Source organism: Monocercomonoides exilis (genome assembly GCF_001643675.1).
Source record: "Monocercomonoides exilis strain PA203 chromosome Unknown scaffold15-1837935, whole genome shotgun sequence".
Taxonomy (NCBI): domain Eukaryota; phylum Preaxostyla; order Oxymonadida; family Polymastigidae; genus Monocercomonoides; species Monocercomonoides exilis.
Window position 1 is genome coordinate 662,166 of NW_027150560.1, and position 19,653 is coordinate 681,818.

At 36.8% G+C, this 19,653-nt stretch overlaps 2 protein-coding genes across 2 annotated transcripts; both read left to right on the forward strand.

Annotated features, from left to right (window-relative positions):
• Positions 1–7,935: 7,935 nt before the first annotated feature.
• MONOS_12423 (putative TLC domain) lies at positions 7,936–8,610 on the forward strand (the record flags this gene model as incomplete). The annotated part of the gene is made up of 4 exons (XM_067865044.1): positions 7,936–8,064; positions 8,143–8,258; positions 8,369–8,489; positions 8,545–8,610. 4 exons carry the CDS (start codon positions 7,936–7,938, stop codon positions 8,608–8,610), a joined length of 432 nt encoding a protein of 143 aa, XP_067729936.1.
• A 608-nt stretch (positions 8,611–9,218) lies between these two features.
• Positions 9,219–17,242, forward strand: MONOS_12422 (uncharacterized protein; the record flags this gene model as incomplete). The annotated part of the gene is made up of 1 exon (XM_067865043.1): positions 9,219–17,242. The coding sequence occupies one exon, from the start codon at positions 9,219–9,221 to the stop codon at positions 16,737–16,739; it is 7,521 nt and encodes a 2,506-aa protein (XP_067729937.1). The 3' UTR covers positions 16,740–17,242.
• Between the last annotated feature and the right edge of the window lie 2,411 nt (positions 17,243–19,653).

Consider the following 19,653-nt stretch of genomic DNA (forward strand, 5'->3'; position numbering starts at 1 on the left):
TGCTGGGAACGGCTATGGTGGGGGAGTGTATTTAGACTTATCAAAACTACGTTCTTTGAATGAAAATGTAACCTTATTTTCATTTCTCCTTGACTCAATGAAAAACAACTCAGCTCAATTTGGACGGCATGTGTTCTGTTATATTTTGTCAGCAGAGATGCAATTATTTGACGTGCAGTGGTCTTTGGATCTTTCTGAAATCAGTCCAAGTGATAATGGATTAATAGCATTTGAAAAAGACAGCAGGCGGTTCGTTGATGTTATAGAATTGTTTATTCAATATCAAGGGCATTTCGTATATGTAAGTGGGGAAAACGGAGAAGATAATCCGAATTGTGGCGACAAGCAAGAGAACGGATGTCGCACACTAACTCGTTCAATTTGCCATCTTATCCCATCTAAATTTGGAGTTTTGTACGTTGTTGGAAATACACGGGTTGAAAAGGCTCAGCTGCTTCGCTCTGTTCATTTCATCTCAGCGAACGAAGAACTCAACGATGAAAAATGTAAGATTATATTATCAAGCGAAATAAAGGACTTTATATCTGGCGGAGAGTTATTTCAGTGTGTTGATACTGTTAATATTGATGGTCTCTGCTTTCCGATTGCTTCTTTTGGAATCAAAAATCCTCTCACGCTATTTGATGTAAATGGGGGCAACTTTGAAATTTCCAGGTGTGATTTTGTGAATCTGAATAATGAGGATATTTTATTGACATATTCAATAATTATGTTGAAAATTGGAAGATGTACAGTAAAGAACTTGCTTTTTAAAGGCTTTTCATCCTCAACTTGCTTGTTTTCTTGCTTCGAAGAGTCTAAACTGAATATGTCTGATGTAATGATGCAGGATTTAAATTTTAAATCTGTTAGTGTTATTGATTATACGCCTTACTCTGAGGCAACTTCTGCTCGGACCAACATCATTCACCAGATTACATTTGAGCATTCTTCGCTGCTCCACACTGTTTTTTTCCTGCATCATTTGATATCTGGTGCAAATATTGGAAATAGACACTACATATTTGACAGGATAACAGTCAATAATGTTTCATTTTCCAACGATTCTAAGCTGTTTTTATTCGATTCATTAAACTGGCGCTTGGACTTTGTCAACAGCACGTTCTCAAACATCTTCGTTAGAAATCATAACGACTTTTCTCTTTTTACTATTATTGAACAAGAAGTACTATTTGAAAACTGCATATTTACAAATATTTCTATTGATACACCAAATTCATGTTCAGCTATATTTCACAGCGAACAACAGTTGGCTTCATCAAGAAAGTTTCCTTCCTTATTGGATCGACTTTCTTTTATTGATGATGCATTTCATTCATTTCATCCTCATGTTCCTGATTATTCAATGAAAGCTCCTTCAGAGATTGGGGAAATCAACAAACAATCTTCTTCTACTCATTCTTCATTAACTTCTTCTTATTCTTCAAAATATGATTGCAAAATTCCTCACATAAATTACCCAGAACAGAAGGAAGCAAACGATTTCACTTCATCTATGTATTTAAAATACAGAGAGCAACAAAATGAAGCAGTTATCAAACAATCATCACACTCTCCCATTTTTCCCATTCTTTCTTCTTCCTCCTCCTTTCCTCCTTCTCCTTCAACCGAAGCCTCTGAAAAAATTCTTTCGTCTAATCATCTTTCTAATTCACCTATACAAACTGATTTGCGTGTCTTCTCTCAAGTTTTAACTTCTTCATTTTTAACTGAGTCAACTGACAATCATTCTTTATGCTGGGACGAAAACTGTTTTATGCATTTAATTGAATGCAATGGAAGCATTGTAAACTGCACGTTTTCCAGGATAAAGAGAAATGCACTTCGAATAACTAAGTCCCATATTTCTATGCCTTTAAGTCGATTTTCTTTCAACAAAATTCCAGATGAGGAAGGCTACTCGTCTTTGCGGATGAACATTTTTTGCGAGAATTCGACAATCGCGCTAGGAGATATCGACACAAGCGAAGACATTGAAGCTGGTAATAATGACTGGATTGTGAACAAAACATGCGACATAACTAATTCAGGCAGCCGTTCAATATTTGCGACTCCTATGTTGTCGGAAGTGGAAAAGGCCAAAGAAGGAGATTCTTATCGCCTGACTTTTCACGGCTCATATTTTGCTCCATGCAATCTTTCCATAGTTTTGTTGTTGAGCACAAATAAAAAAACAGAAGAGGTTGTGGTGGCAATTGATTCTTTAATTGATCAAAGCACAGTGGTTGTGACTTTCGCTGCCGCAATCATGGACAGATGCCGAACTGCAACGTGCCAGGTAGTTGTTCGCATAACTGGAAGTGATAATATCCCTTATGACTCGAACCCACTTGAAGTTCATATGACTTTTACTTGGGTAATTGTGGTCACAATTATTTGTGGAATGCTTTTATTGATTGTGGTTTGTGCTTTAGCACTGCTTTTCACTAAATTATATCGAAAGAGGAGGTTTCAAAAACATTTAAGCAGCGATCCAATATATAACGAGCAGTGTCAACTTCTTAATGCAACAAATGGGTATGAAATTATTTCATATACCGACAATTCGAGTTCGAGAAAATCTGTCATTGTCATTCCAACAGATTGTCAATTGCCAAACTATGAAGAAGATTGAAAATGCAAGCAATGTTGTTTTTCTTTTTGAAAATTTTCCACATGTATGCATAATTAGGATGCTGTTGAGGATGTGAACAGATCAAATGTTTTATTTTTAAAATGACTTTTCTTTTTCTTTTTCTTTTTGTGAATTTTTAAAAAATTATTTATTAAAAACACTTTTTTTAATGAGTGATTTTAAAGATTTTCGTTGTAACGAATATTTTGTTGAATAGAAAAGTGTTGAGATTTATTTTTTGTTCTTAATTTAATAATCTATGTATTTTATATGTTTTTATATCTTGATTAATTCTCAATTCGTCATTTAATTTTTGATTCAATCATTGCTTGAATGGTTAAAAATTATTATGCGTATGCTTGAATTACAATATTATGTGAGTAATTCAAAAAGGTAACATCATCTATTCTTAGTTATTGGTTGAATGAAATTGAACTCAAGTTGCAATTTGTAACAGTTTATTTATTTATTTTTTTTTTTTTTTTTTTTTTTTTTTGTTATGAAACCATTTCATTGCTCAGAATTATTTGACGCAATTAGAAAAGTAAATATCAGTTTTACAAGCTCAATCATTATTTTAGTATTTTCGTTTATCTGCATTAATGTTTTCATCATAGAAGAATAAAAACATATTCATTTGATTCGCTTGAAAAATGAGTTAAAAAAAACTAATAGATCAGATTAAATTAAAAATATTTAGTGTTCAATTTTCATTGATCATATAACAAAAATGTAAATTACGCTCTAAATTTTCAAATTATGAAATGGAATATAATCGAATTCAAAGATTCAATTAATTTGGGAGAAGGATGATAGAATGATAATTAATTACTTGGGATAAAATGGGGAAGCTTTTCTCGGATGAAGCTTGTCATGGCCTTTGTAAAAGAATCTCTTTCGCCTTTCTTCTGATTTTTCTGGATCAAACTGTACGAGATAAGGATTTTGGGAATGTGGAAATGAATCAAATTGCAAATCGGAACTTTCGTCAAAACAATGTGTTTCAGTACCGTCAAATAAATGTTCATTCGGATCGACTGAATTTTCTGTGAAATTAAGATACTGCTGTTCTTGTTCAAATGAAGATTGTGGGCAACCACAATTTCCGAAGGGGTTTGGATTAACTGGGAAAAATGTTTCAATTATTTGTTGAGGATAGAACGAAAAAGGTTGTGTCTGAGGAAAAGGGTGCATCAACGGATAACACTCACAGTTAAAACAAAATACAGAAAAGAAGAAGGGAAGAGAATATATAAAGTGAAACATAAGTTTATATTACAATAAAAAAAGAGTAGAAAGCAAAATTTCGAAAAATTGCGAACTTTACCAGATTCGTATAAATTTCTTTTCACAACAAATTTTAAAATTTTAAAATATACAATACGTTTCATTCTAAAATAAAAACATCTGCTTTTTCATGCAAATTTACTAATTATTTCTAGATTCAACAAAAATAAATGCATCCATATTTCATTTATTAAGTTATGGTTAGAATAATGAAATTATTTGAATATTCCTTTTTCTTTTTTATTTTATTTTATTTTTTTATGTTATTTTATTTTATTATATATATATATATATATATTGTTCATTTTATATCATTTCAACATGGAATTAAATTTATTAATATTTGTTCCAAAAGAAAAAAATAAATAAAAAGATAAAAAAAAATAAAAATAAAACAAAATATAGCAAAAAAAAGCAAAATAAAATAAATAACTCTCCTCATTGTATTTTTTTTTAAAAAAATATTAATGTGAATATCATTTAACGTATGTTTTTCTCGATGAGACATTCATACACAATTAAAAGGTTGAACTTTGAATACTGGAAATTTTTTGTAATGATGTGAAATGTTTGTGCATTATATAAAAATTTCAATTCTTTAAAGAAAAACAAAATATCAGTAAAAATTCTTGAATTTGTGGGGAAAAAAACATTGAGTGATTTATTAACCTGAACCTTTTCATGAACCCATATATTTTTTTTGTTCGTTGAAACAGAATATATTCTATATAAAAATACAAAAAACAATCTTTTATATGTTTATTTTACTATTTTATGAAATAACAAAATTATTTTTGTTTCAATTTTAGTTTTTGATGAAGATCAAAGGAATTTATAATTTATTTTTGATCATTTGTTTTGCTTGTTTTCAACACTCTTTCTTTGTTGATTTTTAATTTCAATTCCATAAAACATACATAACATAGTTTTATTGTAACAGGTATTTTATCTTTTTATCTATTTTTTCTATTGTTTTTCACATTTCATCATTCTTGACAAAAAATATGAAAAAATGAAAATTTTGAGCTGTTCAGTATTTTTATCATATGAAAAAAGATGTGAATGAAAAGAAAAATGTTTGCATTAAGCATTCACCTTGAAAAATCTTTGTGAAATGTTGCTGTTTTCATTTCACAAATCAATCTTTGAAAACGACAAAAATGCTTTTTTTGTTTTCAGTTTAATTAAAAATGACTTATTGTGAAGAATACCAATGCATTGTTATCTTATTCACATGATATCATAATAAATAATATTTTGAAGAAATCATAATTTCGTAATTTCTCATTTTTTTCTTTTTTCATATTTTTTGTCAAGAATGATGAAATGTGAAAAACAATAGAAAAAATAGATAAAAAGATAAAATACCTGTTACAATAAAACTATGTTATGTATGTTTTATGGAATTGAAATTAAAAATCAACAAAGAAAGAGTGTTGAAAACAAGCAAAACAAATGATCAAAAATAAATTATAAATTCCTTTGATCTTCATCAAAAACTAAAATTGAAACAAAAATAATTTTGTTATTTCATAAAATAGTAAAATAAACATATAAAAGATTGTTTTTTGTATTTTTATATAGAATATATTCTGTTTCAACGAACAAAAAAAATATATGGGTTCATGAAAAGGTTCAGGTTAATAAATCACTCAATGTTTTTTTCCCCACAAATTCAAGAATTTTTACTGATATTTTGTTTTTCTTTAAAGAATTGAAAAATGAGAAAAAATTATTTAAAAAATGAGAATAATTTTGTGAATAATAGAGTGTAACAATTTTTTAATTTATAATATTTTATTCAATAGGTCATTTTTTGATTGAATTTTATTTCCTATCCAAAAATTTTTTAAAATTATTTCATTTTTGTGGATACATAATCCTTTTTTGTTTTTTCGATACCTGTGAGATTTCGTTTGTTGAAACATAATTATTAGTCATTAAACATAATTATTTCTTTCAAGCAAAACATTTATAAAAGAATTTTTACGGAAATCTGAATTGAAATTGAAAAATTCTTTAAAAATTTCAAACAACAATGCAGAAGCAACAACAACAACAGAAAAAAAAAATAAAGAAAAAGAAAAAGAAAAAATACAGTTTGTACAAAAAATACCGGACAAGATCGATTCCTTGTTAAACGCAAAAGGAATAATTCTAATAATTTTCCTCATTAAATACCTCATTAATACAAACTCATATGATATACAAAACTTTCAAAACTTCCTCGTATGCGCTCAGAAAAAAATTATTAAAAAAATCTCGGAGAAACTCATAATGCTATTTCTCCGAGATTTCAAAAATTATTTTTTTCAATAATCCGTCAACATGATAATGAAAGTTTTATTTGGCAAATGAGTTTGCATTTATGAGGTTTTTAATGAGGAAAATTAACAGAATTATTCCTTTCGTGGTTATTGAGGAATCGATCTTGTCCTGTTTTTTTTGCTATATCCTGTGTTTTTTTTTCCCACAGACTATAATAGAAAAAGTAATAAAAAAAGAAAAAGAAAAAGAAAAAGAAAAAGTTAAAGAAAAAGAAAAAGAAAAAGAAAAAGAAAAAAAGAAAATGCCTTTTGAATCGAATCCATTGAACAAAATGGATAATCGTAAAAATCGAAATATACTTGTTTAATTTTTGATTTATTAATAATTTAAATTATCAGTAAAATTTGTTTTTAATGAAAATTGAATTGACGGACTCAAATTATTTTTTTCTATCTCAACAAAAATAAACAATATGCAAATAAAAAATCAGAGAATCAAATTATTAAATAACAGCAATTATTTTTTATTATGTGATTGATCAGTGCGTATATTATTATTTATTTAATTAAATTTCGCTAATTTTTCATGAACGAAGAGAGTTCAACTTCTCCAACTTATCCTTTTTCCGTGGGCTTACAGTCCGTTAATGTCACTGGATCATTATCGTCGATATGTTGTTCTATTAAGCGAAAACAACCGATTGCCTATGTTCCACCTCTCCGGCAAGCGTTACATATGTACCATTCATGCATACGAATTGGGGATCTTCTTTTAGAATACACTAAAGACGATGGTTTTAACTATTATTCTTATGAACAGCATAAATATCGATTTTGTTGGGCAAACTTTCCCCGAGTTCACGGAGAGACAACAATTTCTCCTGAAAAGGTAATAGAAATCGTTAAAAACAGTAAAGTTTGGGATGAAGCGCATTACAGTCTTCTAACGCATAATTGCCAAACATTTGTGGAAGAATGCTTGAAGATTATTGGAGAGAAAGAAAAGGCAAAAATTTTTGGAAAAATTTTTCCGTTTTGAAAAATTAGCAATTTTTTTTGTTGTTTATTAGTATAGAATGAAAATTTTGAATTTTCCTTTCAATTTGTGATCTTAGATTTTATTAAATTTAAGATAATTTATTTTTTGCGTTGTATTTTTTTAAGTTGTGAAACAAGATTCAACTTTTTTTTTTGAATTTTTAACTTTTAAAGATAAGTCGCTCTGTCCAAGTTACACATGAATTTTTTTGATGGAGATTTAGGACCTCTTGAATTGATATATATTTTCATATTATCTTTGCTGATTGCAACAACAAAAAAGGTCGCTGTACGCATTATAAAAATGGTTTTATCTTATGTTTTATTTAAAAACAAAAACGTATAAAGTTTTTTAATTTGTGACAGCCAATATTAGGATGTTTTCATTTTGCTCATCAAAGGCGTGCAGAAAAAGCTTCTGAAGCTGTCTGGTATTTCGGAATGTACCTTTTCTTTTGGTGTTTTGGGTGCAGATTGATTCATATTCGTGACGTCCTTCATAATTATGAAGAACTTTGTACAGATATTTCACAAAGCAACAAGTTTGATGATTATTCTTAAAATACAAAATGAGCGAGCGTGCTTCATTCTTTTATTTATTATTTTAGTACTGAGCTTACAATTTTTCTCACTATTGAATGCTCGTTTTATGTTGCAGGAATCATAATTTTATTTAGAGAAGAGAAAGTCAGAGATTCAGATTTCTACATGATGTTGATTCACCACTTAACAACAATAACATTAATCACGATTTCTATCAACTACTCATATAAAACTGCATGCGCTATTGCACTGAATCTTCATGACCTTGCTGACGTTGTCTTGGAAATTTCAAGAGTTTGAGGATTATTACCTTTTGAATCGATTTTTTCATGGTTTTTTTGAATTTTTAATCGACTTTACGTTGTTGTTAAGTTCTTGCATTACTTTTCATTCCGCATGCTCTCTGATGTGTTGTTTTTGATATTCATGGCAACATGGTTTATTCAACGATGCATTCTATTTCCAGTATCAACAATTGCAATATTAGTGTATGCTTTTTGATTGTTAATATTTTTTTTTTGAAAAACATTTTTAAATAACATTTAACGCGTTTTGCAAACTGACAATTCAATTATTTCCGTTCTATTTTTTCCCAAAGATTTGATTGCCCTCCATCGAAGCCATGCTACATCATGCTAATTTCCCTTCAATTTGTTATTTTAATATTGGACAGTATCTGGTTTTGGCGTATTATACGAATTGTTATTCGCAGTTGTTTGGTTTGAATACGTGTTATTATTTATGAAACATATCATCTCTTAAACTTTTAAATAGGTTGTTCGAAATGATAAAGAAGAAAACGAAGAATATTGCGAGGACTCCATAGATGTTGACGATTGATAGCACTTGCATATGTGAAAATACTAATCATAAAAATTTTCAAAACCATAACCACTTCCGTTGAAACATATGGAAGATGAAAGAAGCGTTGGTTCATTGGGAAGCGCAACTTTATCATCTTCACGCAAAGAAGATTCATTTTCACATTCAGAAGAAGTAGCATTTTCTTTGTTTTTCCCTTTGTTTGATCAGGTCTGACTAAAGATCTCGAAATTTTTACACATTTATTTTTGTTTCAAAATGAATCTGTTTCATAACAGTCAAAACACCCAAGCATTGCATGGGAATGTTTTTTGTGGTTCTTTGAAACACTTCAACTTGTTATGTTTTCTTTTTATCATTTGAAAAATGGCTCAACATTTATGGATCCTATTTGTCATGTTCTAGGATGGATTGATGGAACACAAATTGCTGAAGTGAGTGGAAAGAGTTATCCTTATTTGACATTAGGCATTTTTGCTTATTTATTAATTGTTATGCTTTATTTACTCGTCGGGTCGATATTTTTTACACAAATTATTGGTTCACAACCCTGGATTTTATCTATCTTAAAATGGCTATGCAAAGTCACTCAAACAATTTTATTTTTACCATTATTGAACATATTTATGACTTCATTTGATTGCTTTCCGAATCCAAATGGGGATGGCTTTTTAACACGAACAGGAAATCTTAATTGCATGTCTGATAATGTTCTCCAAATTATCTCATTTGCATGCTCCGTAATTGGAATTATAGTTTTATTCCTTTTTACTGGATCCACGTCTTTGCTAATATTCAACTATAATCAAAAACACGGTTCACTATTTTCTTCACCTACAGGCACATTTCCATTTACATTGCATGTGCTCATTTTTGGATTTGTGTTTGCAATGCGAATGCTGATAGACTGGCATTTCTGGCGTGCATTCACCACAGTTGGAGTCTGTCTTTTTGTGGCATTGCTGCTGATTGTCCAGCAGCCATACTGCAAAAAAATCGGTAACGTACTCATTTTGATTAGCTGCTGCATTGTTGGAAGCATTCGGCTGATGATCGAAATTGGGTGGGCTGCAGATTCCAATGAAGAAACATCTATTTGGGGTTATTTCCTGATTGGTGCAGCGGTGCTTAGCATCGCCGGAATTTTCATCGGGATAAAGCTGCTTTTCCGGCGCCGCAAAAAAATGTGGGTGTTTTCCGAAGATGTCCTGCGAATGATGGTTTCGGAGAATTCCCCGCCTCACTATCTCGCGTCATACATTATGATGTCTTCACCAGAGTCGCTGTCATCGTCTATGCAGGCAATGGCAATCACTTCAACTCTTCCTCCCTCTGATGTTACATCTCCTTCTTCTGTGCCTTCACTTCAGCTTGTTCCACCTCTTTCTCCTTTGCCTCAGTCTCCACAATCTTCATTACAACCACAATCATCTTCATCTTCATCCTCATCTTCTTCTTCATCCACATCAGCATCAACAACACCTTCTTCCTCCTCCATTCCCAATCTCAACCCCAATCCCAATCCAAACCTCAACTCAAACCCGACTCCTTCTTCTCCTTACCCCACCATCACCATCCCCAAGCTGAAGGACCCTTCAGTCATAGAACGTGGGGTGCGTTTCATTCAAGACAGTGAATACAACACAAAATCCGCCCTGCGCCTCGCCGACAGCATCTACACAAGAGCACTCCAGCGCCACCGCTTCCACGCCCTTCTCCACTTTGAGTACGGCGTCTTTCTCGAGCGCTGGATGAAGAACTCAGTCAAAGCCGGGATGGTGTTTCGGCAGAGCCGGCTGTGCAATCCATCTCTTCCGCTGCGCTTTGTGCTTTTTTGCAAGGCGAAGGGAGGAGGGAGGGACAGCGGCTCGAGCGAGAGCGGGGCAGCGGGCGGGGGAAGCGAGCTGACTTCACTGGCGTTCAAGACGCTTCTGCGCAAAGCGGAGAAGGAGCACCACAAGGCGAGGCATGCGCTGAAGGAGATGTGGGAGGCGATGACGATGCAGACGCCGTCGTTCAAGCGGGTGACGGAGCAGCTGCAGCACGTGGTGGACAGCGAGATGAATGCACGGGCACACTACGAGGAGCTTTTGCGTACCCATCCACACAACACACAGGTGCTCAGGCTGTACGGGCAGCTGTTATTGGAAATATACAGAGACGAGGACGCGGCTGAGATGCTGTTCAAAAGAGCAGATGAGATCGAAGAAGAAGTGTCGTCGACAGCGCTGAGGCACGAGGCGATTGCGGACAGCAGGAAGAGAGACGAGAAAGGAGGAGGTTTGGGAGCCGGGGGTGGAGCGAATGGAACAGCAGCTGCTGCTCTTTCTTCTTCTGCTTCATCTTCTTCTATTGCTTCTGGGACTGTTGAGAGAGGAGACATTGAGCTGGCGAGCAGAGCGCCAAGCGAGTTTAGACAGGGAGGAAGAGGCAGATTCGGAGGAAAGAAGAAAAAGAAGAAGAAGAAGAACACGGGAGACACACAGCTGACGAATGTGATGCTGATCGGCACGACAGGCTCAATGGACTCCTATTCAACGACGATCATCCTTCTGATCTGTCTGATCTACTTCCTCTTCATTGCGCTTCTGATCACTTCTGCTGTCATCTTCCACACGCTTGTCACGCTCTTCCGTGCGGATGTGGAGACTCTCCACACACTCGGCATCATCACTGCCGACACCACACGCTGCGCCCAGCTGGCTGAGCTGATCTTCGCCCACGACGTCGAATACGGCTGGGCGCACGCCAGCGACTCTGACTTTGCGCTGCAGTCAGTTCCCGTTCTGCAGCAGATGATGAACGAAGCAGCGGAAGAAGTGCAAAAGTTGGTGGAGAAGACGTTTGTGCAGACAAACCTGCCCGCCCTGTGGGAGTCGAAGGACGTGCCGTTCTTCATCTTCACATACGACAAGGCAAACACCAAAATCTCCTCACAAACGGAAAGCTTGGATTCTTTGCTCTCTTCTCTGCTTGTTGTGGCGCAAAACTTGCAGCAGCTGACGAAAGAGCCTGCTCCGCAGAGCCACTCGCACTTCCACGAGTTCCTTCTGATGGGCATGTTCAACGGCATCCGCCCGCTGATGGATAGATGCAAGCAAGTGATGGCAGCGAACATGGGGGCAGCGAATGAGAGAGGAAAAAAAATGATTTTGGTGGTGGTGCTGGTGAATGCGGTAGCGACTGTGACGTGTGGGGTGCTGTTGGTGGTGATATTCTATTTCCTGTCGTCTTCGTTGAATAAAAAGCGCTTTGTGGCGCTGCAGCGGCTGGTGGAAGTGCCGAAGGGGAAGATTCAGAGTGTGATTCGGCAGCTGCTGCAGCTGGAGGAGAGCGAAGAGGAGGAAGGAGAAGAAGGAGAAGGAGAAGGAGTTGGAGAAGGAGAGGAAGAGGAGTTTAATGTGAGGAACGAAGGGGTGGATACGATGGCGATGCTGGATGGGATGCTGCAGGAGGAGAATGCGGTGGGCAGCAGGGCAGGGCTGGAGGTGGAGGTGGAGGTGGAGACAGGAATTGCAAGTGAAATCAGCAGATATGAGGAAATATCGGTGGTGGAGGAGGAAGGAGAAGAGGAGGAAGGAGAAGGAGAGGGAGAAAACGGAGAAGGAGAAGGAAGAGAAGGAGAAGGAGAAATTGAGATTGAGATTGAAACAGAAGCAGAAACGGAAGAAACAGAAGAAGAATCGATTGAAGCGTCAGAAGCAACAGAAGAAGAAGAAGGGAAAAAAGGGAAGAAGAAGGCGAAGAAGAAGAAAGAGAAGAAGATGGAACAAGAGAATGAAGGAGAGAAAGAAAACAAGAAGGACAAAAATGAAAGTGAAAATGGAGAGGAAGAAGAAGAGGAAGAAGAAGTGACATATGTGAAAGCATTGACAATTGGACAAGAAGATAATCACATCAATTTCAACAGCAAAAGAGGATGGGAAAGTGAAAGAGAAGGAGAAGGAGAAAGAGAAAGAGAAGAAGGAGGAGAAAAAGATATGAAAGAAGAAGCCAAAGAAAAAGGCAAAAGAAGCAACAGAAGCAGAGGCAGTGATAATTCTGAGAGTTGGAAGGATAACAATCAGTCATCTTCATTGAGCACGGGCAATAACAGCCCATCTGATGCATTTGAATCAAACACACAGCAACATTATGAAGAAGAAGAAGGTAATGATAATGTTGACAATGTTGATAATGTTGATGATTCATCTGCATTTGCTAAGGTAAATCAGCAGAAGAGCGAAAATTCTTCTTCAAAGCCGAAGAAAGTGAAGAAGAAGAAGAAAAAACTTAAACAAAGCCAAGCACTTAATAAGCAATCTTCTTTGTCTGATAACAGCCCATTTGCAACAAATGAAACGGTAGCATTAACATCAACATCATCAACAGCTTCTTCTTCTTCTTCTTCAGCTTCTGTTGATAAAGTACAAACATCACAAAATTCACTTGATTCTCGTCAAGCAGAAGAAGCAAACTTTTCATTCGATTCGAACAAAGCATTGGGGAATGAAAGCTCAATGAAGTTGTTGGAGGAATCAGGAACAAAGAGAAGTTTAAATGAAAAGGAAGAAGAAGAAGCAGAAGCAGAAGAAGAAGCAGAAAGAAATAACTTGCAAAAACAAGGGAGCAATGCTTTATTGTTACCTTCATCATCATCATCTTCTTCATCTTCATCTTCATCTTCATCTTCATCTTCATCTTCATCTTCATCTTCATCTTCATCTTCATCTTCATCCAGCACATTTGTCCTCCTGTCTCATCCTTCCTCTCGCTTCACTCTTCAAACAAGCGACCCTTCTTCTGCTTCCCTCTCTTCTCCATTTCACACACTAAACTCTTCTTCCTCTTCAGAATCATTATCATTTTCTTCTCCCCCTTCTTTGTCTTCTTCTGTTTCACAATCACTTCTCAATTCATCTTCCACCGAAAAGCCAACAAACAACGAAGCGAAAGATAACATCACCTCAAAAAATGATGTCGGATCTGAAGAATCAAAACAAGAAAATACCAAAGAAATACACACTTCATCTTCATCTTCACCTTCACTTTCTATTTCATCATCATCTTCTTCTTCCACATCACCCAAACCTCTTTCTTCTCCCCCTTCCATTCACCAGCCCCAAGCTCTCCTCCCATCCATTCACCCACCTCCTTTCCCTTCTGAGCCTTCTTCTCAACCGCCCTCTGCTTCACACTCACCTTCTTCCTTCAGACAAGAAGGAGAAATTCTTCCCAGTCGTTCTTCTTCTTCTTCCTCCTCCCCTTCTTCTTCTTCTTCTTCAAATAATAATAATCAGCAGCTTCAACAACAACAACAACAAAATCTGCTGTCTTCTCCTTCTTCTCCTTCTTCTCCAAACTCTGCCAAATCTGCCCTATCATCCACGTCCACATCCACATCGTCCACATCATCTTCTTCTTCATCTCTTTCATCAGCCAATGCTCCTCCTCTTCTTTCATTGCTCTCTTCCACTTCTCCTTCCTCTCCATCTTCTTCCTCCTCTTCTTCCTCTCTCTCATCCACTCTTCCTCTTTCTGAGCAATCTGCTCCATTCCCCCAGCGCCAGCCATTTCGCGTTGCCCCTCTCCTCCAGAAAATAGCGTCATCACCTTCATTCTCCTTCCTCCTCCCTTCTCAACTGTCTCTTTCAGCACAACCATCTGCTCTTTCCTCTTCCTCTTCCTCCACCTCTGCCCTTCCCTCGCTCTCTGCTTCTCCTTCTTCATCATCTCCTTCTTCGTCTCTTCCTGCTCTTCCTGCTCCCTCTTCTTCCACTGTGCTTTCTCTGCCCTCTTCGCTCTCAGCCTCTCTCCAGCTGCACTCGCAGCTGCAGCAGATCCAGCAGTCGCAGCAGATCCAGCAACTGCAGCTGCAAATACAACAGCTGCAGCAGATGACACAGAAGCTGGTGGCAGTCACAACTGCAACGCTTTCATCAGCATCATCATCATCTGCCCCTTCTTCTTCTTCTTCTTCTTCTACTGGGATTAATAATAATAATAATAACAGCCCAAACAACAGTAATATCAATGTCAATTGCAATGGTTCATCCTTCAACAGCTATGGAAGCAACAACAGCAGCAACTCAAATAACTCTAACAACAGCAATAACAGCAATGGAAGTGGAGGCAGCAGCAGCAACAATTCGAAAAGGTCGCAGCAGTCGTGGCATCATCAGCATTTTCCTTCCTCTCCGCTTGCGAGCAACTCGCCTCCTGGTGTCAGTTTCAGCAAGATATCACCTTCTCATTCGTTTGATGCCCAACAACAACAACAACAACAACTTCATATTCAATCGATGAGACAAGCCACGCCGCCGCATGTTGTGCAGTTGCAGAGAGAATATGAGATGGGAGGGAATGGAGAGGAGAGAAAGGGGAGCGAGAGAGAAATGGAGGCAGAGGACAAAAGGGTGTTCAGGAGAGATAGCGGGTGTGGGATGGGGGAGGGAGAAGGAGAGGGAGGGAGCGGCTTCTGCAGCAGCACCCTCTGCGGGTTGCCTTCGCAGCCAGTTCTGATTGAGCCTGCCTCGTCAGCCCCACCTCCGCCAATGAGTCAGATGAGTCAGATGAATCCACCAGAAAGTGAACAGCGGCAGGGGTTGTCGTCAGGGTCGGTGCTGTATTTGAGCGGAGGGGGTGTGGAGGAAGACGAGGAAGAGGCGGTGTTGAAGGGCCATGTACGGAACGCGTACAAGGACGAGAAGTGGGAAGGGAAGTTTGAGTCGGAGATTGAGAAGCTGAGCAGGTTCTATGAGATGTTCCCGTCGACGCTGACGCGGACGATGTGGGTGCAGATGCTAATCTCGTCGTGTGTGATTGTGGTGATTGGGGTGGGGGTGCTGGCGACGTCGCTGGCTGTGACGGCGAAGTTCAGGAACCGGACGGGGTCGTTGTTTCTGGCGGGGATGTGCCCGTCCACGCTGTCCACGCTGCACTTTGTGCTGATCCGGCTGGTGCACCCGAGGGTGGCGTCTGTTGTGCTGGAGGCTGAGCCGGCGGGGGACAGGCTGGCGAGCACCAGCCCTGTGTGGAGCAAAGGGGGGCACCACTTCACAGCAGATCGGGTGGAGATGGGGTGGATGCTGCAGACGCTGGCCGACACGCACCGCGGGATGCACTCAGCGTTCCTCTTCGGGCAGACGAGGTCGACTGCCACGGGAGACAGCACGACAGACTCGACAACGTCGCATCCGCTGGACTCGCGCTTTGCGGGGTCGCTTCTGTACGACAGGGCGGAGTGCTTTGACAGACAGGGCAGAGACTGCACAAACAGCACGAACAGCCCGAACAGCACGCGGCTGCCGCTGTTTGAGACCGAAAGGCCGCTTGCGGGGCTGTCGTCGCTGGAGGCGCGGTTTCGGTATGTGGTGGAGCGGGTGGCAGCGCTGGACTATTCGCAAGGGGCGGGGGCTGGGCCGCTTCAGCCGCTGAACATCAGCTCGCCGTCGTTTCTGTTTCTGCACTCGGCACTTTCGTCGGATCTGGTGGGGGCAGACGTGTATTCGATCGACGAGGTGTCGGGGGCAATAGCGGGGGATGCGGAGTCGGCAGACAGGATTGTGACGGGGCTGACGGTTGGAGGGTGCTCGGTGGCGGTGCTGTTTCTTGCGGTTGTGCTGCCGCTGCGGCACTCGATCAAGCAGATCACGACATACACGGCGCGACTGGACGATCTGCTGCCGACAGAGGAAGAGGAGAGGGAGATTGCGCTGCTGCCGACGATGCGCACGGAGCTGGGGCGGTGGGACAGCGACAGAGAGAAGATAGCGGATGCGGCGATGGGGGTGGTGGAAGGGGTGAAGGAGGACGAGTCGGGGAGGATGCTTGTGCAGATGATGGAGGCGCTGATCAAGCTGTGCCACCGGGTGTTTATGGAGGAGGAGAGGGAGATGGAGTTCGAAGGGTATCCGAACATCGAGGCGCACAAGAAGGACCACATCATCATCCGGCAGCGGCTGACGATGCTGTACGACCACTTCAGCAGCAGCAGCAGCGCTGTGCGGATGGCGAGCAAGCGATCGCTGACGAGAGTGTTTGACAAGCACTTCACAGTGGATGACCCGGGGTTTGCGAAGTGGCACAAGGGAAGGGAGAAGGAGAGGCAGCAGGGCGAGAAGAGCATGCGGGAGCAAGGAAGCAGAATGGGAAAGAAAGATGGTTGAGCATCAGGAGGACAAGAAAACAAAATTGATAAAATGGAAATAAAAAAAAAAAATGAAACAATTAATTATCTCAACTAAAATCGAAATTTGTTGAAGAAAGAAAGGGGGAAAAGAATGATTTTGAAAATTGAGGAGAGTTAGCTGATTCCATTTTGGCATATATTTGGATTCGGTTGTTATCCACATTCTCCCTTCCTCCCTTTTGAAAGATGTTGGAAATCAAAGCAACCATTTTGAGAATATTCTGTGCCTGTTTGTTGTAATTTTATCAATTTTTAATTTTCTATAAAGAAACGTTGTTTTTTTGTTAATCTTCTTTTCCCCAATTAATCATTGATTTGTTCGATTCTTGATTATTTATCCGATTTTGTCTCTGTTGTTTGTTCATTTCATCCTGGAAACATGTGTTTGCTGCAGTGCGATTATTTTTATCTGTTTTTCGACCTTCTAAAGAATTGGGTCAAATTATCAACAATAAAAAACAAGCGATTGAGAGAATTGAACACAGAGTTAATCAATTCAATGATTGTCAGTTTTTATTTTCACAAATATCCAAACAGAGAGCAATGAAGTTGAGTTCACTTCGCTTTTTTGGTGAACTTGGAAAGTCACGAAAAAAAAAAAACACTGAGTTTTCACCAAAATGAGAGAAAGAAAGAAAAAGGAAAAAGAAAAACATCAATAAAAGTGAATTGTAATTGAGGTCGAATTTTGTGAAGAAACTTTATTTACCTTTTCTGTGAAACACTTTTTTTTCTAAAAAATATCACAAAATATTGGTTTTCCATTCAAAATGAATTTTTATTATTTTCATTCACATTTGCAGCTCATGCTTCACAGTTGAAAATTTTGCTAATAAGACTGTTTTGTTGGGTTGATTGATGTGAAATAGTGAAGACTCATATTTGAAGTACAAACGTTTTGACAAAATGAAGAAATAAAGAAAATTGGGAAAAAATTTTTGACTTCAGGCATTTTCATTTAAAAATTATGCATCTTCGATGAACTTTTTGTGATCAAAAAAATAAGAAATTAATGGGTTCATTTTTATTAATATGTGAGTGGTCACAAAACATTTTGTTGTGATACCAACAAAGTTTGTTTAAGAATGTGATAATCCAAGTTGTCTTTAACTCCGAAAAAGTTCAGTAATCTTATATGAAAAACAATTTTTTTCATGCTTTGTGCATAAAATCTTGAAAGTCCGTATTTATCCCCAATTGATCAAATGAAAAACATTTTTCTTTCTGTATTAAAAAAATAATTTCTCCCTATATTAATGTATTTGAAGAATTCTTTCAACGAAGAAATAAGAAAAAAAGAAGAAAATGATTATTGATAGAATTCGTTTTATGTTTAAATCAATGGATTTTTTGAACATTACAGTCTAAACCGGATATAATCACATCTGTTTTTGCACAACTTTTTGTGACTATATCCGATTGTGATTATACACGATGATGCTTTACACAGAAAAAAATTGAAAAAATAAAAAAATAAAAAATTGAAAAAATAAAAAAACAAAAATATTAAAAAATTAAAAAAAAATTTTTTTATGTCAATTATTTTGTTTTTTGAAATTCTTCACAAAAACACATTTTTCAGTTGCTTGAACAATTTTGATCATAAATACACATTATTTTGACTTATTTGAGCACATTTTTGATAAATCAAAAAATTAAAATTTTTGATCCAAAAATCGATTTTTCATTGAAAAAATCACCCATAATAATAAAAAATGTGATTATATATTTTCTTCCCTGTGATTATATGTGGTGGAAAATAAGGAAAAATCGGTCAAAAACATCGATGCATCGAAAAATGTGACTATAAGCGAATGTGATTATATTCGACGTGATTATATAAGGTTTTGACTGTATTTGGAATTGAATAGTTGTGTAATTATTTATTAAAATCATTTTATTTTTCTCATAAATTACTGTGTGAAATTTTGTTTTGAATTTTCAAAAATGAACAGTAAAAAGAAATTTGTCAATCTGATGAGGCATTCGCTTTTCTTTAATATCAAACTTTGATTTTAATGATAGTTGTTGGCATTCAACACTTGAATGAAAATTGTTTAACTAATCGTGAAAATTCTTTACATATTCAAAACTCCTGGAAATGTTATGATTACTAATATAACCACCAGGCTTTGAATGAGAAATTGAAGGATTCTTCAAACAAAGTGGGCATTTCTTTTGAATATTCACTTTTGTGACATTTTCAGAAGAAAATGAAAAATCACATAATTTGAAATAATATCGATTCAATGTTACAACGTTTCAAATGAAAAGAAATGAATGAGAAGCAATGGACTTCTTAAGCATTCTTTGCTGATTTTGTGAAATAAAATGAATTTTAACAGAAATATGATCAATAGATGAAGCTTTTGTTTTCTTCTGAAATTGTTTCAAAAGGAACATTTCTATAAGAAAAATTATTTTATGATTCAATGTTTGGTTGTTCGAATCTTATTTAAACACAATCACATTCTTTTGATGACCATTTTCAGAAACAAGAAAAATTCAAATGATGACATTCCCTAAATAGAAATATCTTGTTTAAAACGAAATAATATCTCTCTCTTTCACAGGAGTCGAGATACTGAACAGAAATGAGATTCTTTCAGAATTGTTGAAAATGCTTAATATTCATTTGTGATAGTAATATCTATTCAAATATGCTTTTACCACACATCTCACCCAACATTATGTTTAATTAGGAAACAGATTTGTCATGTGACAAATGTGGAAAACGAAGACATATGCGACTTTTCAAAAAGATCAACCGGATTGATGAATTGTTTGATTAATTGGTCAAAATACCTGGATGCTTTCGTTTTTCTAATTTTCATTAACAAAAGCCTTTTTTTTCCACAAATTTTTTGATGTTTCATTCATTCATTCATTCA